Here is a 24,544-nt window from a genome sequence, read left to right as displayed (position 1 = left end):
CTTGGAGCTGATTCACACTGCCCTCGACACAATGCACAAACAACCACTACCGTACTTCTATTCAGGCATCGATGCGGTTATTACATGACTTGTTCAGGTTGGCATGAAGATTTCTGCGAAGCACGAGGGCCAAGCAGTCGAAGAGAAGCTGAATGGCATGGCTGAGGTCAGTCGCGTCCTAGGGGCCGTCAGAGCGCTCATCGACAGCCATCTTATCCGGAATAGGCGCGAGGTCGCCATCCAGCGCTGCGTCACTGGGCACCTTACTCTCTGGCTCAGCATGGTTGACGCGTGGCTGTCGTGCTGTGAACAGTTTGCCCGGAAGAACAAGAGGCATTTCTCGGCCGAGGTTGCGGTGTTTGAGGATCCTCAGAGGGAGCTCACTGCCATTGCTCGGGAGCATGGACCGGACAAGTCGTACGGTTTTGACAGTTTTGTACAGCTATTTGACTACTTGGGATTGATTAATGCGTGAGTTTTCAGTTGGACAAATGCCATCAATGACTAACGTCCTGACGTTTAAGACGCTTGGAAGAGATGAAAGCCTCCGTGGAAAACATACAAGAAGTGTCGTTTTTCGAATACGTCTTGGAAAAGTTTCTCGTTCTCAAATACCTACGATGGCCGTGGAGGTGAGGAATAAGTCCAGAGACGGCTGAAGATGTGTTACGACGATTGCGGCTTACTCTGCAAGTTGCATATATTTTGATGTTTTCATTACAATGCTGTCCACGACCAGGTCGTCTACAGATTTTTAATCGCCTAGGGATAATAACAGAAAGGACCATACATGTCTAAGACTGAGTTTAGGTGACGGCGTTGGCTAAAGACAACTATTGGATAGTCAGTCCTTGGGTCGTAGATTTGTCGATGCATAGTCCAGTAACCACGCCAGGACAATTCGCAGGGAACCGCTTACAGGCCAAGTACAATATGTCATTCGAACCAATTGAGATGTGTCTTCGCATGGTGTTTTCGTAGGGCGTCAGTACAAGCTCACGATGCGCAATCGCGCGTCCTGACCACTTGCAGGTGGCAGGCTTTGGGGGCCCGTCGTTCGTCGGCGATCATCCTGGAGCTAACCGCGAGTCTCCTTGCTGCGGCTGCGACCGGAGCAATCAAAGAATTTGAGTCAGTTGATTCAGATGTGAGATTAGGGTCAAGTTGACATTCGCTCTTGTCCATGCATCCTCTACGCGAAAGCGCATGACCACCTGATTGTCCAGGTACAATAGGCTGCCCCTGCGAGTTGCCCCTCTAGCGGGTGGTTGCCGGCTTTAGCGCCCGCCTCCAGCGGACCAGGCGCCCGGGAGTGGTTATTCGAATGCGGGCCGCGCCGTGATTATTCGAATGAGGCTCAACGACGGCGCAACTACACAGCGACTTGACTATACTGCGCATGTATATGTATAGTCGCATTGGCTGGGATATTGGGTTGGAATGTAACGGCTTCATTGACTGGCACCGGATTGATGTGTGCTGCGAGGAATCTGCACGTTTGGTCAAGTCGATGCGCTTTCGATCAGGACCGCAATGCAAGTTGGCCACCCGTGCGAGCAAATATTGTGGACATGGCGGCCTATAGCATATGGACATAATCTGCCTCGGTGCTTGCATCCATAGGTTCAGATACGGTATCAAACCATTTGTCCAAAAGAGGGCGTTGCTGTTGAGCAGAATCGCAAGAAGGGCCAAATTGCTGCTGTGGGCCGCCATCTCGGTCCCTGAGATCGTCAGGTTGAAATTGATGTGCCTCTCCCAGAGTTCTTCGTGGCGCGATCAAACTTGCCAAGAGCAATCTTCAGATGCCGCTGAGCGTATCTATTAACTCAGACTTACAGCATGCCGCCGCGAGCCGGCTCAGAGTCCTGGTGTCGCCGCCTCTGGTGGCGCGGCTTTGGCAGCGAGAACCACATGCCAAGATCCGCGATAGCTCGCTCACCCGTCATCGAAACGCGCCCAAACTCTAGCAAAATGAACTGCGGACGCACCAGAACGTCCAAGCGTGCGCAGAATGGCGGGCTGCCGTCGAAATCCCGCCGAGAAAGTCGAGTGTCGCCGCGGGCCCGCCGCCCTCCAAACCCGTGCGCCAAGACCGGCGATATCTCACCCAATCCTCGCCCGACCACGCCCAAACTCGGCAAAAAGGCAGTTCCCGCCGCGCAGAACGTCGCTGCGCACTTGGAACCGCGAAAATCGGCCCAAAACCGCCAAAAAGCTGAAGAATCCATCTCCCCCACCTGGGCTCGAACCAGGAACCTCCTGATCGCTCGGCGCCGTCGGCCGGGGCCGTCGGAAGCACCTAACAGTCAGACTCGCTAGCCAATTGCGACATGGAGGATGTTCTTGGATGAAGAAACGGCATGGTATCGCGGTCCATAAGCCAGGAGGGGGCCAGGTGGCCGGTTGGGCGAGATTGGGGCGGATTGGCGGGTGTGGGCGGGCTAGGGGGGCTTGGCAGGGACGGGACGGCGAAACCTCGCGTAAAAGAGGGCTAGGAGACGCTAGGGGACGCTAAAAAGCGCGGGAAAGGGCCGGAAATGGTGCAGAACGGCCGCAGGGGGCGGCGGACGGCGTGAGGCGAGCTGGCAGTCCGGACGGGCGATTGAACGGGATCTGGGGCACCAGACTGCTCTGAGAGTGCGGGACGAGCGCCGATGAAGTCTGGACGGGACATTCTTGTCGTTAAAAGGCTGGTTTTAGTTGTAAAGTGCCTCTACGGTGAAGCGGCAGCGTTGGTCGCTGTAAGCGGTGGATCAAGCAGGAGTTTTCGCACTGAGGCTTCTGTTCAGCAATCAACACGCATACGACGAGCAACGGCGAGGGCAGACAACAGGAATCATCAGTGGAAACAGGTCATCTGCAGCCATCGTCTGTGAGATGTCACACTTGGGAGCGACCTGCCGCGGGACTGGCTATGCGGACTACTGGTGACGCAGAGTCTTGACTACGAGATAGCCACACACATGTACACCGATGAACGGCAGGAAACGTCGCCATGCCATTGTGATGCCCAGGAGATAATTGCCTAGTCACTGACCGACAATTTAGTATTGATTTCATCCGAGTTGGCCGGACGCGGTTGTATCATATAGCTTCTTGCCAAAGGGTGCGATCGGATCGTGCGATCGCACCCTATGGATGTTACACGGAGACGCGGTTTATTAACTGTCTTATCTCATATGCTGCCATAGCGTAGCAGAAAGCGGCGAACATATTTCTGATCCGGTTCCTCTCTAACCATACGCATAGTATTCCATAGCTTTCAAGCGCCAGATTCTAGTTGCACTTTCGTCCACCCGCTCTGACCCTGCGATTATCCCGAAGCAAAATCATCCCCTGCATCTAGCCTCTTCTTCAAATACTTACCTACGTTGCACATGGTAAGCGTTCTCTATGCTAGAAGCTCACTCCCAGTTCGACACGTGCATGCCCGCAGAGATCAGAAAGCAACATTCTGAAGCAATATCCCTTGTAGCTCATGTCACACTCGTTAAGGAACCACTATGAGCTTCCACTTACAAGCAATGGCCACTCCGGCAAGTCTGGTGGTGGCAGTGGCAACGTACATTAATATGAGGGCTAGTATGGCCGCGGATTCTAAAAGACGTGCCCATAGCAAATATGATCTGTGGTACTCCTCCACAAAGGCTCAAGCGCCATATTCTGTAGTAGACGAACAGTCACAATTCCAAGCCGGGAGTTCACAATTACCACGTTCAGGCCGAATTACATCGCGACACATGTCTTGAAGTCAAGCTGGGCGGTGATTTTAATAACGGGAACTGAATTGTCCAATTCCTGGGATCGATCAGGATATGAGACAGGATTAGGGACAAGAAACCCCCTTACATCACACCCTACTAACGCCTAGCCGTATCATTGCCCACTCATGTAACCTCAATACGGTGTATCATTGTATTCAATTCAAGTCATCTACTACCACAGAATCTAAAGTATAAACGTGCATGTGCCTACCGAAGAATTAACCCCCTCCGTTCATTCGACTGAAAATATCAAATCTCTCATATTTAAATCACTCTAGTCTTCTTGCTCTGTATCCTGTGGTTCTCCAAGGTAAAACTCCACATCTTCACGTGAGGATCAAGATGAAAACTATCGATCGTCAACTCCACTGACTCGCCCATCCTCTACCTGGAAGCGTACCTTCTTTGAAGGGCTTGGCTCGCCGATGCCGCCTAAAGACATCTTATGAACCTCCGCGGTCGTTGGGTTTCCAAGAACCAGAGGCGGCGGCCGCGTACGCCGGAACGATCTGACGGAACCGTGACTGCTTCCTTTCCCGTTGGCTCCCGTGGACCCGCCTGCCTTCTGAGACCCTCGATCTACCGACCTTGATCGTGCGGACGACCTATTTGACCCGCCACGTTCGCTGTGCCTGGTTGAAACGCCTCCGATGGCGCCCGCGTTCCCGCCTGGGACTGCACCAGACCCCGGCTCCGGGGGCCGCAGGCGGTTGAACGATCGAATGGACTCGCTCCGCCGGCTATGTTGATCAGGCTGCAATGGCTCCTTGTAGGTCGCAATCGGGTTGAGGTTTCTGCGGCTTGCTGGGAAGATCTCCTTTGGAGGCTTGCCCTCCTCCGAGTCTGAAGGCGATCGCACTCCCAGGTATTGGTCCGAATCCGTCGAACTCCCGCCCGTGGCACCGGAGTCTTCCTTGAGCGTCTTCAGGCCACCCTTGAAGGTAGGGGATTTTGGCGTGCTCACGGAGATGGCAGAATCCACAGAGGCCCTGTTATCAGATCTCGGTTGTGATCGTGGCTCTGGTTGTCGTGGCTCCGGTTCTAGAGCTTCGGCCGTAGGTTTGGGAGGGGTGTTACCATTGGCCCCGCTCATGTAAAAGAAGCCTGGATGAGGACTTGTGTCGTGTGATACCCTTTCCCATGGTCTAGGCTCGACATATCGTGGTGGCGCCTGGTATGAATCAGAAATCGCAGGAGGAGGGGAAGGAGCAGGACGGTGTGGAGGCTTTGGTCTTGTGACAGGTTCTGGCAAAGGTGACTTCCTGCGAGGAGGGTTCTTGGGGGGAGGCTTTTGAGAACGCTTCTTGGGGGGTTTCTGGGGAGGAAGGCGTTCCAACCTGGGAGGTTTCGCAGGAGGAGGCTTCTCATGAGGAGGCTTCTCATTAGGGTGTTGCGCATAAGGACCCTTGAGAAGAAACCTTTGAAGAGTGATGCTGTGGCCATTGTACGGTAGAGGTACATGCTCTTGACCTTTTCCGTGATCATCTTTCGCCTTGTTTGACTTGGGTACTTGTGGAGTCTTGTCTTCTGCCACATGAAGTGGAAGCAGGTCCACCTGGGAATGTACGGATCTTCTCCGATTATGGTGATGCCCGCAGGGTTGGTGGTGCCGCTCCTTCTCTGGCTTTTTGTGATCATGATGTGACTTGGAGTGATTTGATTTATATTCCCTCAGGATAATCTCCCGCGGTGGGGGACGGGGAGGATGCGGCGGGCAGCGGGCACGATCGTGATGCTCGGCAGAAGAACTGCTATGCCTCCTCTTTCTGTGGCTTCGCCCTCGCTCGGCATGATGTTTCCCGAGTTGTGTCTCCACGATTATCACGTCATGGGCGGTGGAATGTCTCGGTCGGCGTACGTGCTTGTTCGCATGAACTTTGTGTCTGTAATTGTGCACGCTGTGCCGTCGTCGGCGTTTGGGCAGTTCATGAAGCCCGAGCCAACAGAGCCACCACGCCTTTCCTCTTCCTCCATACTCAATGACATCTGGCAGCCCTTCTCGCACGACACATTCCTGTCTACAACTCAAGATCAATGGATGCGGTGCCGACGCGTATTCCAGAAGAGCCGCAGCATCGTAGGCATCGCGTACCCGGGCACCCCACGCCCGATGGTAACCACAAGAATCGATCTTGAGAACGATCAGATCGGAAAGAGATATGTAGGGGAATACACCCGGGCGGATATCCTTCACAGGCCACGCAGAAGCTGGAAGATAGGCAACCTGTTTTGGACAAAGGATTAGCAGCAGAAGGACGGCTTTCCAATGGGGAAGCGGCCACGCACCGAATCCTCAGAGATGATGCGAATCTCAATCTCACATCCCGTAGGACTCTGGTACCAGAGACTTCGGCCAATCTGAATGAATACGGAGCGCGGGTACTGCAACAGCCGCCTCCTGACGAAACTTGGTGAGACCGAAGCGTCAATGAGGAGGTCGATATTCTAGATAGTGTGTTGTCAGCCTACAATATCCTCAAAACGCAGCTCCCTACTGATCAAGAAGACATCCTACATCAGTCCTTCGTTGTGTTGGCAAGTAATTCCACACTGCCAGACCGCCTATGATCGCGACTTTGGTATGGCCCAGTCCTGGAATATGCTTGATCATACGGATCGTCAGGGCAGCCGTCTCCTCAAGCTCACGGAACGTGGGGGCCGCCATGCTGTTTCACTCATTGCCGAAAGTTGCTTTGCCTTGCTGTGCTTTTCCACGTGGGCATACACTTCCCTTTCATCCCAAGTCGTTCATCCCAAGTCTTCGGAGTATATAAGAGAGTTTGTGTACCGAACGTGAGGTCATCCCAACGAACCTTAATAAGCAGAACACTTTTCGACAAGACAAGCATACCCTGCACGTAAACTGCTCTAGAGGCTCATGATGAGTTATTACAGTTCGACTACGAGTATCCGGGACTGCTTCCGCTGGTGCCGCTTGCATCTCGTCTTGCAGTAACCGGACACAGATACCCGCTTCCTTATTCACTCCCAGAACTCAATATGCTGACCGCCCCTGAATGCATGACTCCTTTCCCACGCGTGACTCCTTGACTCCCACATGCCATCACATGTATGTAATTATCCCAAAGCTCAACGACGCCTTCAACAGAAACATGGTACAAGGGTCGTACCGGAACGCCCAATAACCTTCGATATGCTGCAGCAAGACCCCCTTTTCTCCCTTACAATGCATTAAAACACCATAACATACCAACATTACCAATATCGATTGCTGATCGATCATTCATTCATTCACAGTAACCTTAGGTAATCGGTTTCCACTCTGGACTTGAGAACCAACGCAGGCTGCTGGGGCGCTCCCTCGGTCTTGTCATCAAACCCGAAATCCGCGCCAACCTCATAGGCAAAGGACATCTTGATGTCTTGAAGCAGTTTACATACTTCGGAGGAGTCGCGGGCTGGTTCGGCAAGCCTCAGGAATCCGTGCTTGGCCCTGTCATTCTCGACGCCATTCTCCGAGTTGGAGTCCAGGACCAGATAGACCTCCGAAACTCTCGGGAAGCTCTGCATCAAGGCGTACTTGTTGTACGTTTCCCATGGTTTCCTAATGGCAGGGTTTACATGGTCGAGAGCCAGGTTGGAAATATCCGCTGCGCCCGTCACAAGTTGCGTGAAATCCCTGGCATTGTCGTCGTATCCCATATACGTTGGTCGCGGTATGTAGAGTGTGTCCAGATCGGGATGGAAGTATATGTTTGCGGCGTAACTGATTGTACCAAAGAGCGGCTTGTAGACGCGGGAGGCTTCACGTCTAGACTCGGTGCATACATGAAGAGCCGCGGGTTGAGGTGTGTTGGTCGTGCATATGTCCTGCGCTGCATCATAGTATACTTCCACCACACGTGGTTGGCAGCAGGTATACTGCCAGATCTCGAGTCTTATTTCGGCAGGCAGCGAGGAAAACAAGTGAAAATAGCCTTCTTGGCCCGCCATGGCGCAGGGCACGGGTGACATGTACAGAGCGAATCACGACACAAGAAGTAGAATACAAGACAGCGTGATAGGTGGAAGGGGGGCCGCGTCTTGAGATGTGTCGTACGATCGAGACACAGTCATGACCCTGGGGCAGGTTGGGCTGCTTGAGGATTATAAGCAACCTAGGGAGGGTGGGAGGAAGCCTTGCCTCCCCTACGCAATCGCAGCAACTTATACGGTAATGGGCATTGGCCCCATCACCCGGCCGGCAACGAGCAAGCCAGCCATCTTGATCAAACTTTGAAGGGGGTCACCCCTGCATAGCTTTTTGCATGTGGTGCCCCATCTCCGCCTCGCCTCGGGCAGTGTCGCCGTAATGGCAGATCCAAGAAAACCGTTTTGCGACAGGGTCCAGGTCCTAGGGCTGAGAGGAGGGCGGCCACGCGACTTGTACAATGACGGCAGACAAGGCATTAGGCCAAACTGAAAAATACCATGGCTGCCTCAGCTCACTTGGGCTATTTCGGGGCTGTCGTGACCGTCTTGCCTTTGTTCGCAGGCGCCCTCCATTGCTGGAACGGGATCCTGGTTCAGGGTCAGGGCCAGGAAAACCGTCGACTCTTGCTTTCTGGGGATTCCGTCGAGGACGGGGGCTGCCCGCCCATGCCAATGATCAATAAGATCTGCGATCCGATTGACGACGGAAGGGGCCATTTAGGTCGCTGCTTTGTCGCCAGGGGTTCCTATTCGAGGAGAAACGGCCGCGGTAAAAGGGGATCATGGTGCCAAAGAAAGAAATCGTACGATCTTCAGAAAACTGTACGGCGTCGGGTGTGCCTGGTGGCCTGGCATGGCCGTCTAAATTGCTCGGAAGGGTGTCGACGAGCCCGGAGACTTCCGATCTGCGGGTGTCCAGGCCGCCCAGGCCACCCAGGGGGGGGGGGGGGGCCAGCGCTGGGGGCGCCCGGACGCTATGCGTGCGCTGTGCTGGCGGGCGCTACGCCCCAAGCAGCAGCATTCTAGAACCCGCAGACCTGGTTCGCCCAAAGGGCTCACGCGAGCATGACAGCCTCAAATTTCATCCGATTTTCACTTCAAGCAGGCAATCTCCAGCCCATATGCCACTTCATGCTGCGTTTAGCTGCGGAAACTAGTCAGACGGTCTTGCTCAGCAGAAGTTAGCGTCCGGAAGAATCCATGATCGAGGAGCAGAATTGGCCTAGCTGACCGGCAAAACCCACCTTGCCAAAATCAGGTCCTACGCCTGCGTCCTGCAACGGGCATTGAACGGCGATAGCAGCACGCACACGGAACGGTCATAGCATAGCAGCCTGCTGCAACTCCAGGGCTGTCCATTCAGCAGCGACCGAGCCCGTCCGGAACTGCTCCCGTACCTGCGAGGTCCCATTGACCCACCCACTCATGCACCAGGATCCCGTTGAGGCCAGGGTACCTACCTAGGAAACTCCAAGATCTGACAGGACCGACGACTACCAGAGAGGGGATGCTCAAGAGAATGGCGAACGTCATAGCATCACAGTCCTCTGCGGCCCTTACATTTGACCTGGTTGCCCGCTGCTCTGTAAGATTTGACTCAAACCCAGAACCGTGCAACGACGCCGTGAGCCCTAACTAGTGCCAGACAACCCGGGCTCGGGCCTCCATCTTGACGCTGCCTCATGGAACCGTCCAGCTGCCGATTTTCATGCCCGTGGCAACACAAGCCTCACTCAAGGGCCTGACCCCGGAGCAACTGGAGGAGACAGGATGTCGTCTCTGCCTCAACAACACCTACCACCTCGGCCTGAAACCAGGACAGGAGGTCCTCGCGGCCATCGGAGGCGCGCACAAGCTTCAGGGATGGAACCACAACATCCTCACTGACAGCGGCGGGTACGGCACGCTCATCTCACAACGGACGCGGTGACTTTTGAAACTAACTCGACTTGGGCAGCTTTCAGATGGTGAGTCTGCTCTCTCTTGCCACCGTCACCGAGGAAGGCGTTCGGTTCCTCAGTCCGCATGACCGCACGCCCATGCTGCTGACCCCCGAGCACTCCATCTCGCTGCAGAATACCATCGGCAGCGATATCATGATGCAGCTCGACGATGTCATTGTCACGACATCGCCGGATAAGGCACGCATGCAAGAGGCCATGGAGCGCAGCGTGAGGTGGCTGGACCGCTGCATCGCTGCCCACCAGAACCCCACGACGCAGAATTTGTTCTGCATCATCCAGGGTGGGCTGGATCTGGAGATGAGGCGTGACTGCTGCAGGGAGATGGTCGCCCGGGATACGCCGGGGATAGCCATCGGGGGTCTCAGTGGCGGAGAGGCCAAGGCGGATTTCTGCCGGGTTGTAGCCACATGCACGGAGCTCCTCCCCGAGCTCAAGCCGCGTTACGTGATGGGTATCGGCTACCCTGAGGATCTGGTGGTGAGTGTTGCGCTTGGTGCCGACATGTTCGACTGCGTGTGGCCGACGAGGACCGCTCGGTTCGGGAACGCCATCACCAAGAATGGAGTCTTGAACATCAAGAACTCCAAGTACGCCATCGACTTTGGACCTATCGAGGAGGGATGCGGCTGCATCTGCTGCAGAAAGGGAGAAGGCGGGATTGGTGTCACGAGAGCCTTTGTTCACCACAACACATCCAAGGAAACCGTGTCCGCTCATCTCCTCAGCATACACAACGTTTGGTATCAATTGCAGTTGATGAGGGATGTTCGGACCGCCATCATTGAGGACAGGTATCCGGCGTTTCTGAGGCAGTTTTTCGCTGACATATACCCCGACAAGGCTCAATATCCCGACTGGGCCGTCGGCGCTCTCCAAGGCGTTGGGGTTGACCTGCTTGCGGATTAGACGTGGACATCATAAACTTCTCTTCGCGTTTTGACGTTTTGAGATACCCGTAGACTTATCCATACATGCCATTTTCGGTCATTCGGCTGGGTGAATGAGAGAAGTACATCCGTAAAGCTTTGTGTAACTGGGCCATTTCGTCCTTATGCCAACGAACGACGTGACAAGTATGTGGGTGTCTTATATTGTCATTATTGGATATATAAAAGTGGCTCACAAGATTACGGCAGCTCTCGGATCCAGCCCCAGTCCAGTCGATCTCTGATCCTACAAAGACAGTAGGACTATGGCAGCCCCAAGGCACCCAATAACTGACCAAATACGGCCGCGCAAGCCTATTACGATATGAAGTCGAGTAGCCGAAGGACCTACGGTCACGGTTACGGGAGTGGGTATCGATATGGCCATTCCAGCCACATGCAGCCTAAGTCTTAGAGGGCTTGGTCAGGAGTCCGGTGTTTCCCTGCCACGAATTTATTGACAGAAAAACATGCAGACGGGGTGTCTTAGGCACCGGGCAATGTCTACCTCTGGCGCGTCGTACGGATTCCCGAGAGCTCGAGCAAGGCTATAACATCCTCGGAAGTCTGGCAATCCAATTACCCCCGGGCCTCTTGTAACGGCGGCTACGGCAGCAGCGTTGAGGAGCGCCGGAGCACTGAAATCGACCGATACTTAACCTAGGAGCCATACGCCTGGAACTAATAAGCGAGCCATGGCCAGGATTTTCTAGTAGAAGGAGCTTGAGCAAGCCCTTTTCGTGACGCAACCTGGGCATTGTAAGCAGCGTATTAGAGGGGACACCTTCTATAGACGGATATAGAAATTCTAGCGGAGGTCATGCTAGATTCTGCATTGGAAGGCTGGGGAACAGTGTAGGCTACTGCCTTAGTAATCATGGTGTGACAGGCCGAGCAGGCGGCGGAGACTAATACGACAAAGCTAAGTCGCGATTATACAGGGCAGTGTAATCATATAGTCCAAACCCTTGTGGTTTTACTAGTGGCATTTCCCGAAAACTCGTAGTTGGGCCTAGCTATACCCCCGGATGAATAGAACGCCCGAAACACAGGTCAGCAATTCGTCTTTGCAGCAGAGAGAGCCTCAGACTTGGAGATGTGAGAACCTAAGAATTGGAATTGAGCGATCCGGACTTGAGGCGGAAGTTGATACTGGGCTGGTGGGAGCTGCAAAGACCACTGACATGTAACCCGTATAGGTCAAAATCCAGCCCATGAAGCCCAAGACCCTGAGTCAGCTACTTGGCGAGATTGAAGTCGTCATTTCATTGTGGATTCTTATCTTGCAGTCTTGGTTGTTCACTATTGCATTCGGAGGTCGGCCATTAATGTACAGGCGCTTTAGATGGAAGCAATAATGAACGATATACTTAATCTACCCTTCTCGGGACTTCTTGTTACGAGCACCGTTACTCGAGTTCGTGGGTAATCATGCTAAGCCGCGGCTCGTTCGGAACCAACCAACCAGCTGTTCGGACGGATCAAGCGACAAACACAAAACGGGCGGGAAAGAGGTTCGGCTGAAGTCCAGCTATTGAATTTGCGGACCGAGTCAGCCCTCCGCGGACCTTGACCAACTCGGGGTTTCCTATGCGAGCGACTATCCCAACAGTGACCTCGAAAGGGAGTCTCGACGCTTGACCTATTCTTCTGGCAAATCTCGATAAAGTACGAGTCATAGAAGTGCAGCAAACGGCCACGCACCTAATGTCGGTATCAAACAAGCCAAGGAGACGTAACCAGCCAGGGCATACCCACGCGCTGATCTCGTTCATTCCAAGGCTGGGGGCTTTTGCGGGGTGATACTACTCACATGGGTCTTGCAACCCCACATTGGCGCTCGTGAGACTGACGACCTGGAACTCGGCCCTGTAGCGGATTGATGAATGCTGCAAGCTTTGGTGCTCGTTTCCTCCCCCGACCGACGGACCTTCTGTCTTCTTGAATGTCCTAGCACTCGTGTGGAGTGTATCAAGCTTGTTTGGCACATGTAGCCAAGTTCCCTCGTTGTTCCGGTAAGCTATAAACGGAGCTGCGTGCCCCACCACGCTACCAGTTTCCTGCATCTTTCGCAAAAGCCAACGCAGTATAACTTGTTGCGTCTCCGGCGTCAGAGGTGCTCGAGACATAGCACGCCGCTGCGCCCTTGGACAGAGCTTCTTGCCAACAGACCCTCGGGACCGAGATTATATACAAGCCGCCATGGCCACCAAATCAAGCGAGAAGGCGACAAGCGCCATGTCCAAGCTATCACTCGACTCCCCCAAGTCCAAACCGGCCGCCAAGACAAAGAAACCCGTTGTTGCCGACTCCTGGGAGGACGAGTCCTCGGGCGACGACGAGAACGGCGAGAACGCTGCATCCATGAACCAACAGCAAGACCTTGACACCTCCAAGGCGAGATCCTCGTCCTCGGGCTTCGCCGCTCCGCCGCCCACCCCCAGCTCGCCGAGCTACAGCTCCGGTGCGCCGTGGCAGTCGATGATGGGCGGGCCAGACTCGCCTGACACAGCTGCGAAGCGGCCGGAGAAGACGGACGCCGTGGCGCGGCGCATGATTGCCAGCGCGCTCGGGGTCAAGGCGCCGCGCCTGACGGAGGAGCAGAAGGCGTACGAGCGGGCCATGCGGGACAAGGAGCGCAAGCGGCGCGAGGAGGAGAAGGAGCAAGAGAGGCGCAAGGCCGAGGAGGCCGAGCGGGCCAAGATCGCAATGTGGGAGGATTGAAAAGAAATCCGAGACAGACAAGGATACACCCCCCGGAGGAATTGCTCCCTCCTGTGTCAAGACACAAGGCGGCGCATAGGGAAGCAAGGGTGAGACCACTAGAGTGGTTGAGTCCATTGATATCATTGAGTTGATATCGTCATGATGAGAGTACGATGCGTATGGGTTTGGCATTAGCGAATTCGGCTTTGTGTGTTTTCATATTTTTCTTCTGGCAGCTTGATATACGAGAAACAAGCACGAATCAAAGGACAAGCCACTCAAAAGGGACGCGGGCTGCAAGCTCGACTGAGTACGCTCGCAGGAGGATATTATGTTTAAACGAAGATCAACGTTGCTACATGATGGCACGTTTTTAACATGGACGAAAGACCTGTCATATACAACAAAAGTAGACGCTCACGCTCCTTCACAGGTAGACTCCAAATTTTCTGGATTGGACAATACACATGAACATCTACTGCTATGACGCAAACTAGCCAATGGTGTATTCTCTAAGCTATGATATCCAGGACGAGCGTACCCGGCTAGTGAAGATTCATAGGTATTGTTAGTGTGAGCTCTTCGCCATAGCATCAGCTCGCAGCTGAAATACTTTCTTGACAGAAGGCCGAGCAGCAATCCTCTCATACCACGCATCATAGTTCTTAAAGCCCTTGAACCGATCGATTTTATCCGCAAACACCATGCGTGCGGTGGACTCCCAGGCGATAAAGGAGATATCGGCGTAGGAGCTTCGTCGCGTATTAGCCAAATTCGGCCAGCTCAACCTGTATAGAAGATAGTAGCGAAAGAACTACACTCACATCTTATCTCCGACAAGATACTGCCTGTCCTCTAGGATCTTGTCCAGCACGCCCACGACGCGAAACATCTGCTCCTCGTACCGGCTAATGGCGCTCTCGACCTTCTCCGGGTGGAACCTCGTGAACCATGCATACTGACCGTAGTAAGGGCCCTGGCCAGACATCTGGAAGTGCAGGAATTGCTTCTCGTGGAACTTGTTTGGGAATGAGGTGGAGCTGATCTTATGCTCCTTATCGTACGTCTCCACCAGGTACTCGATGATTGCACCAGACTCCCACAGCGTAATGCCCGTGTTCGGATCCTCGATGGTCGGCACGCGGCCGTTGGGGTTGAGCTTGGTGTAGGGCTCGTCCTTGATGGTGGCTATGTTCACAAAAATCTGTACGATGGTCATGTGTTAGTCGGATGGCTGAGTTTTTGTACGGCGTCACGGTAATGGCCTACGTGATTGTAAGGCAGACCGAGCTCTTCAAGAATCATCACGACCTTCCATGGGTTGGCGCTCGAGTCTGTGAACTTGTCAGTCAGGGAAACCTTTTTGGCTAAGCTTCCTTGGACACACCATGGCCATGGACAGTGATGGGCTTCAAGCTGGCCATAGTGAGTGATTTGAAAATTATTGAACTGGGTGAAAAGGGGCTTTAATTTGGGGGCCTCAGTGCTTTATCAAACGGAGATGCCTAGGAGATCGATGGGGTTTCAGTTGAGCACAAGAGGCAACATGTCGCCTAGACCGGGCGGTATCTATACACATGGACTTGATACTGCTGACAAACTCCCATCTTCCACCTATTCATAAGCAAGGATCAATATGTTCATCCGATTACAAACTACGAGCGCCAGGATGTTGTTTAGATCGTGCCACATGCTTCTCTAGAGACTGTCGAGATATTCTAAGCATCATTGAGACACATTGCGTGGATCTCTGACGAATCAGAGAGCTTACCGCCAAGACCCACTTCCCTATACGACGTGGCCGCAGGGATGTACAAAGTCGTAGGTGCTTGACAAACATCGACTCCATCTAGTTGTGCATTGTATGTCGGCGCGCGATTCATTGGCTCATCGATTGTTCGTTGGAAGGGACAGGCTTTCCCTTCCAGGTCAGGACCAACTCCTGGTCTGAGCTAGCTTCAGACAAACGAACGCCAATACCCATTCCTGCAAGCCCTTCTTCCTCTGCCCTCGAATTCCAGAGCATCTGCTGGACCGCTCCATCAGATGAACAAGAGATGAAGCCCATGGGCCACTTACTGCGGCCTAGGGACTCGCGGATCCCTTTGGTCGAGGGCCGGTGCGTGACGAGCAATCCTATGACGCTGGAGCCACGCCAGCCGGGAGGCGCACCGGTAAAGGCGCCTTCAATCTCACGAACCATGGACGGGCCGATCCTTGTGTTCGCTGACGAGACCTTGCACTGCAAAAGCACACGCAGCGGGCGGGGGGCGGAGGGGACAGCCCACGTCCCGAGCAGGTCGATGCCATAGTCGCCAGCGCGGCCGATTCGGGTCAGGTCGAACCCGAACTGGCGGAGAGCGGCCGCTACGGTGTATTCATAGCGGGTGCCCACGTAGACGGTCGCATTTTTATCCAGGCCGATGCGCGTTGCGTACGCCTCATAGGACGGCACGTCATGGTGTTCCTTGCTGGAAGGGTCCGGATATCTGAGTTCCTCCTCTGATGTGGCCGGACGTGGGCGTAGGGGGGAGGTGTGAATCAAGCAGCGACGCGCTTGCAGAGGCCTTGAATAGTAAACTCTCGAGTAGGGGGCAAGCCGGCGGCTATGAGGCAGCGACAGCCTCGTACCAAGTCTCATGTTTCATGCTGAACAAGCAGTTCCTTCGGTCATGTTTGCAAGCGTGGTGTTGCAAGTACTGGATAGTACAAGAAATTTTGAACCCCTGTACCATCCAACCCTTGGAGGAGCTATGACCACTGAAATCAAGAGGCGCGCTTGCTGAAGATCCCTGCAGCGCCCAAGCCCGGCCGGTAGTCTACTGTAAGTACCTAGGTATTAGCGACCCCACGCCGGAATCGACGTACTCAATCCGTTGGTTAACTTAGGTCGCGTCACAGCAGATCGCAAACCGACGAGAACTTCACACTGCTTGCCGTTCGTGTCGCAACAGCGAGATGGGGGACCGGCTCACCCAGCTGCAAGACGCTGTCGACCAGGTTCGCAATCCTGCCATCGTCCGGAAGAGACCGCCCTACTGACCCGTTACTTTCCCAGCTCGCGCAGCAGTTCGTTGCCAGTATTCACTACATCAACCGACACCACAGCCTCGAGACCCTGAGGCCGGGCGATCAGGTCCGTGAATCGAATAAGGAACCGGAGCAGAACGAAGGTTAGCCCCGGGCCCGTGCCCCTCCGAAGGAAACAGGTGCCTGTGCCTTCGTTCAGCATCGGTACTAACCGATGGTGCAGTTGACCCCCATCCGGCCGATGTCTTCAAAGCCGCCCAAGTCGAGCTCGCCCAGGATCTGATCACGAAAGAGCAGCAGATAGAGTATCTAATATCTATTCTGCCGGGCCTAGACAACAGCGAGCAGGACCAAGAGCGCAACATCAAGGAGCTGGAAGAGGAGCTGAAGGTCGCCGAGGCCCAGAGGCAAGAGGCCGTCAAGGAGAGGAAGGAGATCATGGGCCGGTTGGACACAGTCATTAGGAGCATACGGCGTCCATGAATGCGGCAGGTCTCATCGTTACGGTTCGGCATAAGGCTGTACCCCTTGGAAGCACAGGTTCCTGTCAATGTGCTTGCCCGACCTGTTCCTCGACTGTTCAACCTTACCGCCACGTTGCAAACGTTGCCTGCTGTCGACGTTTTGCCTAAGATTTCCTGCGCTATGCAAGAAATCTTGAGCTTTGACTGCTCTCAAGGACCGCTCCACAACCATTGACTGTCACTACGCTACGATACCCAGGGGGAGAATAGGCGTACCGGCAGGGTTCAATCGCATGTTTGATATTACTTTTTTTTTTTTTTTTTTTTTTTTTTTTTTTTTTTTTTTTTTTTTTTTTTTGGCAATTTACTCTAGCTAGTTTATTTGCGTATCCTATCCGCGGAATGTGTTGATATGCATTAAAATGCTTGCAGAAAACGCCTCTTTCTCCAGTGGCTCACTCCTCTTCGGCCTCGCATAAGCACTTGCCTTAACTCGACGACTTGAAGAATTGCGGGAAGATATTCCGCATCTCCTCCAGGTGCCTGATTTGGTGCTGCGACGCTGGGGTCTTGGGTACTTTAAGGCCTTCCTCAACCAGATGAGCGGCGGTCCATCCAAGTTTTTGGGCGCCGACACAGTTGCCGTAGGAGTCGTCTGGTTGAACATTAGCACGATTCAATCAAAAAAGTATATGAAAGGGGCTTCAAAGAATCAATCAACACACCAACGAAGTAGCAATCCTCGGGCCGTTCTACGCCTGCCTCCTTCATTGCCTTGGCATACATGTCCTGGTGTGGCTTGCAAATGATGGGTATCTTGGAGTAATCACAGAACGTCAAACCCTCAAATAGATCGTCGATGCCCAGGAGCTTGACCACGCGCTTGCCGTGAGTGATGTAAGCGTTGGTCAGGAGCCACAGCCGCACCTTGGTGGTGTCGATGTCCTCGAGCATCTTTCGCAGTTGCGGGTTCGGCTTGATGATGTTCTCGAGCGGTAGTGCGTCGTCGACCTTGGCGTTGTACTCCAGGGGGTCGATCTGATGGTGCCGGACCAGCCCCTCAATGGCCAGCCCGTAGTTCTGGTAGTACTCCTGGTGCAGCCGGATGGCTTCCTCCTCATTCACGCCCAGGTGCTTGGCGAAGTATTGATCGATGAGATCTGCCATGAGATCATGGACCTTTGTGCCTGAGACCCAGTTAGGATCAGATCAGAACCATGACGGAAGCAATTTCCATTTGAATCAAGGACATGTTTATTCCAGAGACTCACTTTTAGGGTATAAGCAATTGTCTATGTCGCTTTGAAAAGGTCAGACACGTGCTCATCAGGATCTTTCTCATGCTGCTGCGTCACTTACAAGAACAGCACCGGCATATTGCCCCTGTCCCCGTTGGGGGTTTCGGATTGCGATCCCATCGTGGTGATGTGTGCGTTATTCTGGCGTGCAGATAGCGTTTCGATGTATGCTCGATCCACACGAACTTTGTAGCGCAGAAGAGAGGTGAGACTCTGAGGCAATGGGTAGACGCTGTAAATGGTGTTGTTGGGGCCCAGGTCGATGAGAGAGAAATCGGAAGGGAACGAACTGGTGGGGCTATCGGCAATGGTCCAGTCTATGACTCTTGCTCGGATGCCGCCGTCTTCTTTATAGCTATGCTGTGATGTGCTTGAAACAACCTAGATCTAAGGCAGGATTCCAAGTCTTTATAGGAGTCTTTATCCTATAGTCGTTCAACAAGCGCCGCGGGGTTTGTCAGCTGTTGTTCGTTCTTGAGGCCCTGAGTCACCGGCGATCCTGGCGGCTCCGATGGTGCAGTGCAGTGCCATTCGGTGCAGCCAAGGCCGTTCATAGGAATTGTGAATTGTGGCGGCAGCTGAGTCGTGCCACGACGTGTGGCGGGGGATGGGTACTGACACGTCCACTGTGCCACAATCTTACAGGGGACCGAGCAGCTGCCCGAGCGCTAAGTTAACTGGAGGCGACCTCAGTAGCGCGGCAGCGCGGCGGCGCCCGTGCGTAATCCCATTCCATCACAATAAAAGTTCCGGCTCAGGCTGGTGATGCGACACGTCTTGCCTCCCCTTCCCTTCCGACAAACCTCAGGAAGTCGTACTCGACCGACAGCGTCAGTGACGCAAAGTGATCGTTCTACCTCCCGGCGTCCATTTCTTGTAATCTTATAGATGTCGGTCGATGGCTTTATAGGCTTTCGCTCTTTTTCTAACCGTTCTTCTCGCTTGCCGGCCGCCCGTTGACCGCGATGGCCCAAGCCAACGTAGCTACGATGTCGATGGCCACGACGCCATCGTCGCAGACTGCTGCACCGTCTGCAGGTGATTTGCTCGAGATGCAAGAGTATCATAGGATTGTGCGCTTACGCGATGCCATCTTGGCCGGCACCCATCCTCGTATCAAGGTCCCAGCTCCGCTTGGAGGGAAGCTTGCAGGCGGTCAGCAGGCTACTGGATCACCCAGGGCCTCGGCGACGACAACAAAAGGCCCGCAGAAGGCGTTTGCCGCAGATAATCTGCAGTCCTACAGAGCGAACTCTCAGCAATCAGCTGTTGCAGTTCCAGGCGTGGCCACGGCGCCCTCGACCGCAGGCGTATCGAAGCCATCCGGCTTGAGCGCTCCCCAGATCGATCCACTGCTGCTCACCAAGTCGCAAGAGCTCATCAAAGCCGAGTTCCAGTTGCAGCGGCAGAGACTCGAGAGGGCCCTGCGGGAAGAGCTTGATGAACGTGCCATCAATAAATCCGCAGAGCAGGCGGCTGACTTTGACCTCTCTGACATACTGGCCAAGGCTCTCACTCTCGTGCAGGCCACTGCTCCACCACTGACTGACGCCGACATGGCTGCTAACGCATCTGACTCAAGCGACTCGTTCGACGAGAATACCTTCTACTCCAGTCAGCATGACACTCCCGAACCTTCCCCCAGGCCTGAAGCTCACGCGGCCGCAGAGGACGCCCGGATGCCAGATATCGCACCCACACGTCTTGATGACCGGCCCGCCGGCCCAGCCACTGCAGCCGCTCCCACGCCCGAGCAGAATCTAGCCCCTTCCCCCTTCCTTTCCAGAGCCACCGAGCCTCACACCGTGCCCTCTGCCGAGCGCCCAGGTAATGCCATGCCAACTGTCGGAGCCCACGGCGGTGTGCTGGATGCTACTAATCCGTACGCGTCCAAATTTTACCCGTCCTACTTTGGTGAAAGTTCTACCACAGCCGGACAGTTGCTGGGAAGAGACGCGTTGCACGCACAGGTTGTCAGCTCCAACGGAAGTGGCTCTGCTAGTAGATCTGAGGAATCTGGTAATGCAGCTTCGGAACAACGTGCTGATCACAACCAATTTCAGACGTCACATCAAGCTCTTCCGAATCACCACCCATATGGCCATGATCAACCCGTCATCCGGGCCCATGATCTCTCGCCTTATGCTCCCCAACCAGCTCATGTATCGCCGCTCGCTACAGCACGACAGCAGCCTATACCTGACCCTGAAATAACCATACTACAAGGCGCTCCTGGCCCTGTGGCGGCTTTGCGACAAGAGCAAGGATTTGGTACCAGCCCGGAGAGCTCTCCCCAAGGCGAGAAGAGTGGCAGGAAGAAGAACAAGAGGAAGAATAAGCGAAAAGCAGCCGACGCCCCAGCAGCGGACCGCCCCCTGTCGCCGTATATCAAGCCAGAGCCACGCTCTCCGTCGCCTGTCACTACTCCGCAGTTCGCGCGCCCTCACAAGCGGCAGCGCCCCCTCAACCGCTCTCAGCATGAGCTGAACTACGATGAAGCCAGAGGGACCCAGCCGGTTCAGACCATACATGACGATTACATCCCCAGGCCCGCCCGGGAATACGAGAGGGTATATGACCCATATCGGCCCGAGATACGCCACTCGGTTGCCCCAAGCGGTCAGCGCATAGAGCGTCCTGTGTATGAGGAGCGAAGACCGGAGGAGGCAGTGCAATACGTTCGTCGCGTGCACTCTCCAGGCTATGTTCCTCAGTATGCTCCAGGTGAGGCCCGCCCAATGCGCTCAGCGACATACTCTGTAGCAGATCCGATCTATCGAGAGGCGCCTCCGTACCATCCAGAAGGACGTATGAGCGTGCGACCTATCGCGGACCACCTGCGCTCCCGTTCCCCTGTCATGGTAGACGCTCGCCAACCTGCCATGGCACCTCCGCGCCCCCCGACTCGCATAGTTGTTGACCGCTATGGACGTGAGTACATTGAGCCACCTCCGCCTCCCATGACTAGGCATTCAGTTGCACCGGCTGCGAGATTAGCAGAACCTGAAGTGGTCTACGAGCAAGCACCCTTGCGTGCTGCTACCCGCATGCCAGGTCCTGAAACATTTGAGAGAGACGGCGTTATCTATAGACGGGCCTCTCCTGTGTCCGCTCCTCGACGAGTTGTTACGCAGCCGGAGTATGGGGCTCCTGATTACCGTGAATATCGACAGCGGGATTATTCGGCACGGCCTGTGGCTACCACCGCTCCTGGGCAGGAGTTTGTCCAGTATCGAAGCGATGGGCGACCACCGCCAGAGGTAGCAGAGTTCGGTGCCAGACCCATCAGTGTTCGACCTCCGGAACACGTCCGCTACGAGTACCCGCCCCCTCGCGTATCTAGCGTTCGACCTGACATTCCACTCCGAGAGTACGCTGCAAGTGTTCACCCCGAGGCGAGACGTGAAGTCGCGCCTGTCTATCGCGAATACAGCGTGAGACCCGCAGCTGAGCCAGATATGCATCGTCGCGAATTTAGTGTTCGCCCCGTAGAGCGCTATTATGATCGCCCTGTGGTTGCGAACGACGATGTACAGTTCATCGAACAGCAGCCACGTACCGTTCACCGGGAGATAATTTACGAAGATGGGCGAAGAGAACTATACCGGTGAACGAGTTGGTATGCACTGAGTTGGGCATTGAGAAATATACCCAGCCTCAAGTGTCAAGCTTGTGTAAGAGTCAATCTTGAGGAGGACGGCTATTATAAAGGTCTGGAAACCGCAGAGGCCTGCGGTAGGATGGATAAGGACATGCATGCATTGGAAGGAGTTGGTGTTTCAGAGGGACAGAAGCGCGTATGCTCTCACGTACAGGAGATGCTGCCACAAGAGCGTCTGTATACTATAGCTGCTTGCATGAATGCCATTTGACTTTCACAGCCACTGCGAAGCAACCCCCTCTGAGTTTTGGGGCCTCGGAATCAGTATAAAGTAAATTTAACGAAAACAAAGCATACACGTGATGAGCCAGCCAATATCTCGACAGCGATCGCGACTGAAGCCGCAGGTCCTGGGTATCCTCGGTTCTGGCAGAGTCGATCCTACCTTTAACCAGCTGCCGTGGCCGGCCGTGGATCCGCAAGACGATTGGAACGGGGAAGTCGGGTGTCGGTTGTGGAAAGGGCCGGACAGATTCTCTGAAATGTAACGGTTCCGTCCAAGGCGGTGTCCGGTCCAAATCAGGGGAGCTTTTCACATTGTAGGGTTTTGGGAGGGATTCACTGTGAAACTTTGCAGCCAATGATATAAACCCTAAAATCCATATCTGAGCGGTTGTGGGCTGACCAGGTAGTGTTTGAGTCAGTCTCCAGGAATCCGATGCAGGAGTGTGGGATCATGGGAGGTTTCGGCTCTTGAAGTAGAGAGGTGCTCTCTACTTGGTACATATAATCCATTGGACTTAGATCTTTGATGAGGGTGTAAATTGCTACATAGGAGCCGCCTCACAGGAATATTGTAGCTCTGGTCGACGTTATGGAGGTCTACTACTATATGTCAGGCTGTCGGTTGGGATTGCCTTTCAAGTGGATTGCACGAGGAAACGGGAGGTTGATGCGCAGTACGGGTTACATTCTACGGCTGATCAATTTGTTGGGGGTTCAAAGTATACATTTGCTGCGCCCGCCGACGGGGCCTCTTACCCAACGGGAAAAATCCGAGGTCCTGTGTCGGCATTGGCTCTCTCTCTCTCTCCCTCTCGCGATCTTCGGAGTCGGGGGTTTGGCAGCCCTACCACACCGTTTTACGGACGAGCTGCTGGTGCCGTCGCCGACCCTTTTGAGCTGAAGTCAAGAAACGACGATACTGCTGCAGACCCATGGAAAGGTATCGAACTAAAGAGCATTAGGTCAAGACTAGGAACAAACACCCCGCGAGCTACCCATCTCTAGGGGGAGGGGAAGCTGCTCGAGGCAATGTCTAGTTGTCCAAGCCTGCTGGAGACGCGCCTTCGGTGCTTTTTAGTTAAGGTCTCAGAGAGGCCGACGTCGAGCTTCGGCATTCGAAAGAGAACCAGTTAGAACGCTGACGTGCATAGTTCGAAAGGCACAACCCGTCGCCGGGCTGTCATTGGCGAGCTCTCCTGCAGCTTACACGACCTTGGACGTTGGATGTGGATCGGTGCCCATGCCGCTAGTCTTTGCAAGTACGGACCGTATCATTACTGCGAAATCTTGTCATCATATTCCGAATGTACGTGTGAGCGAGCCATTGATGTGGAAAATGTGTGGCTCGGAATGTCACGTGAGGCCGTAGAGTTCGTAGGTGAAGCTCAGGGGCGAGCTATGACCGGGGGAATGTTACCGTCAGGATGCGCCTGTCATCTCCAAGGCATGTCGCCGGAGAGAGCTTCAATGGGGTTTCAAGCCGACCTTATTAGGGTGTCGCGTGGCTTCGGTGCCCAGAGGACCGCCGCCCGGGTCAGAAACATTGTTTCTGGTCCCAGCCCATGGGTGCATTTGGCAATCCAACGATACGTGTCGAGTCTCACAGTTCAGACGCAATCTTCCAGGTGTTTCTCGTGCTAGTGCCCGAGCGCTCCGTGTAATGTTGCTCTATTCTTGGATTTTCTTTCCTTGCAGCTGGACAGAGAAATCTTGGTCCACGCGTCCGTCACCGTCAAAAGGTGGACCGCTAGCCGTGTGGGCCGCCGTGGCTATGGCGAAGCATGTAATTTGGACCGCGAGATGCTTTAATGTCCTCATTTCAAACTGGGCAAAGTGTAGAGAAATCAAGATGCGATCCAAGGCGGCATGGCTTTCTTGGTGATCCCTGCTGCCCAGGAGATCCGGCTGGCCGCTGCTCGCTCCAAGTACCCTCGTCCCATTCCACCCACCCACCGGTGAACCCTGACAAGCATGGAAGGAAGCTTCACTCCCTGGGTAGTACGGCAATAGGCCGTTGGACCTGGAGTTATCAGGGTAATTAGAGAACGTGCTCAGACGCGGTTGACGGGTCTCGCAGCCAGCCGACGGATCAGAAGCCGGTCGCTAGCGGGATGGGAAAGCAACAAAAGTTTCACGGGAACAATAAGCATGTACGGAGCGCTGTAGGGACATAGCTATCAATTTTGGAGGCCAGCTTCGAATGGAATGGACTGGGCATCTGGCTTATTGTGTGGTTCGTGGCTTGCTCCGCTGGCTGCATGTATGAGGTCAGCACCAAGCCATAGAGTACCACAGTAGCGCAGCGCTGCTACTCCGTCTATGCATGTGGATATGCTCCATTTTGCTGGTACGATGATCAACCACGCCCTGGAGGCCGGGACGATCCAGAGTTACCGAGCGACAGAGACAGCAAGACGCGTACTGTGTACCATAGTAGAGGATTTGATAGAGCTGTCGGCCGGGGGCTCTATGGGGCACACCCGCGACCGAAGGGGAGAGAGGTTAGCTTGCGTAGGTCGAGAGCTTCATGTTCGTCGTCCCAAATTGTCTTACGACTAGGCGGACTGGTG

At 54.4% G+C, this 24,544-nt stretch overlaps 11 protein-coding genes across 11 annotated transcripts; 6 read left to right on the top strand and 5 right to left on the bottom strand.

Annotated features, from left to right (window-relative positions):
• Positions 1 to 103: 103 nt before the first annotated feature.
• JN550_000884 (uncharacterized protein) lies at positions 104 to 636 on the top strand (the record flags this gene model as incomplete). The annotated part of the gene is made up of 2 exons (XM_049320850.1): positions 104 to 471; positions 525 to 636. 2 exons carry the CDS (start codon positions 104 to 106, stop codon positions 634 to 636), a joined length of 480 nt encoding a protein of 159 aa, XP_049176790.1.
• A 1,206-nt stretch (positions 637 to 1,842) lies between these two features.
• On the top strand, positions 1,843 to 2,322 carry JN550_000883 (uncharacterized protein; the record flags this gene model as incomplete). The annotated part of the gene is made up of 1 exon (XM_049320839.1): positions 1,843 to 2,322. The coding sequence occupies one exon, from the start codon at positions 1,843 to 1,845 to the stop codon at positions 2,320 to 2,322; it is 480 nt and encodes a 159-aa protein (XP_049176789.1).
• A 1,794-nt stretch (positions 2,323 to 4,116) lies between these two features.
• Positions 4,117 to 6,432, bottom strand: JN550_000882 (uncharacterized protein; the record flags this gene model as incomplete). Its single annotated transcript, XM_049320828.1, has 4 exons — positions 4,117 to 5,322; positions 5,626 to 5,991; positions 6,054 to 6,212; positions 6,283 to 6,432. 4 exons carry the CDS (start codon positions 6,430 to 6,432, stop codon positions 4,117 to 4,119), a joined length of 1,881 nt encoding a protein of 626 aa, XP_049176788.1.
• A 587-nt stretch (positions 6,433 to 7,019) lies between these two features.
• JN550_000881 (uncharacterized protein) lies at positions 7,020 to 7,721 on the bottom strand (the record flags this gene model as incomplete). The annotated part of the gene is made up of 1 exon (XM_049320817.1): positions 7,020 to 7,721. The coding sequence occupies one exon, from the start codon at positions 7,719 to 7,721 to the stop codon at positions 7,020 to 7,022; it is 702 nt and encodes a 233-aa protein (XP_049176787.1).
• A 1,498-nt stretch (positions 7,722 to 9,219) lies between these two features.
• On the top strand, positions 9,220 to 10,570 carry JN550_000880 (uncharacterized protein; the record flags this gene model as incomplete). Its single annotated transcript, XM_049320806.1, has 3 exons — positions 9,220 to 9,285; positions 9,346 to 9,596; positions 9,658 to 10,570. The coding sequence occupies 3 exons, from the start codon at positions 9,220 to 9,222 to the stop codon at positions 10,568 to 10,570; spliced, it is 1,230 nt and encodes a 409-aa protein (XP_049176786.1).
• A 2,222-nt stretch (positions 10,571 to 12,792) lies between these two features.
• Positions 12,793 to 13,314, top strand: JN550_000879 (uncharacterized protein; the record flags this gene model as incomplete). The annotated part of the gene is made up of 1 exon (XM_049320795.1): positions 12,793 to 13,314. The coding sequence occupies one exon, from the start codon at positions 12,793 to 12,795 to the stop codon at positions 13,312 to 13,314; it is 522 nt and encodes a 173-aa protein (XP_049176785.1).
• A 550-nt stretch (positions 13,315 to 13,864) lies between these two features.
• On the bottom strand, positions 13,865 to 14,720 carry JN550_000878 (uncharacterized protein; the record flags this gene model as incomplete). Its single annotated transcript, XM_049320784.1, has 4 exons — positions 13,865 to 14,048; positions 14,121 to 14,500; positions 14,566 to 14,630; positions 14,684 to 14,720. 4 exons carry the CDS (start codon positions 14,718 to 14,720, stop codon positions 13,865 to 13,867), a joined length of 666 nt encoding a protein of 221 aa, XP_049176784.1.
• Positions 14,721 to 15,175: 455 nt separating this feature from the next.
• JN550_000877 (uncharacterized protein) lies at positions 15,176 to 15,937 on the bottom strand (the record flags this gene model as incomplete). The annotated part of the gene is made up of 1 exon (XM_049320773.1): positions 15,176 to 15,937. The coding sequence occupies one exon, from the start codon at positions 15,935 to 15,937 to the stop codon at positions 15,176 to 15,178; it is 762 nt and encodes a 253-aa protein (XP_049176783.1).
• A 317-nt stretch (positions 15,938 to 16,254) lies between these two features.
• On the top strand, positions 16,255 to 16,809 carry JN550_000876 (uncharacterized protein; the record flags this gene model as incomplete). The annotated part of the gene is made up of 3 exons (XM_049320762.1): positions 16,255 to 16,296; positions 16,355 to 16,469; positions 16,550 to 16,809. 3 exons carry the CDS (start codon positions 16,255 to 16,257, stop codon positions 16,807 to 16,809), a joined length of 417 nt encoding a protein of 138 aa, XP_049176782.1.
• Positions 16,810 to 17,278: 469 nt separating this feature from the next.
• On the bottom strand, positions 17,279 to 18,208 carry JN550_000875 (uncharacterized protein; the record flags this gene model as incomplete). Its single annotated transcript, XM_049320751.1, has 4 exons — positions 17,279 to 17,445; positions 17,516 to 17,977; positions 18,062 to 18,090; positions 18,150 to 18,208. 4 exons carry the CDS (start codon positions 18,206 to 18,208, stop codon positions 17,279 to 17,281), a joined length of 717 nt encoding a protein of 238 aa, XP_049176781.1.
• Positions 18,209 to 19,053: 845 nt separating this feature from the next.
• Positions 19,054 to 21,699, top strand: JN550_000874 (uncharacterized protein; the record flags this gene model as incomplete). Its single annotated transcript, XM_049320739.1, has 1 exon — positions 19,054 to 21,699. The coding sequence occupies one exon, from the start codon at positions 19,054 to 19,056 to the stop codon at positions 21,697 to 21,699; it is 2,646 nt and encodes an 881-aa protein (XP_049176780.1).
• Between the last annotated feature and the right edge of the window lie 2,845 nt (positions 21,700 to 24,544).

Source organism: Neoarthrinium moseri (assembly GCF_022829205.1).
Source record: "Neoarthrinium moseri strain CBS 164.80 chromosome Unknown scaffold2_Wmoseri_CBS_16480, whole genome shotgun sequence".
In the NCBI taxonomy this organism is placed as follows: domain Eukaryota; kingdom Fungi; phylum Ascomycota; class Sordariomycetes; order Amphisphaeriales; family Apiosporaceae; genus Neoarthrinium; species Neoarthrinium moseri.
The sequence above is the reverse complement of the archived record's forward strand: the minus strand, read 5'-3'. Positions and strand labels throughout refer to the sequence as shown.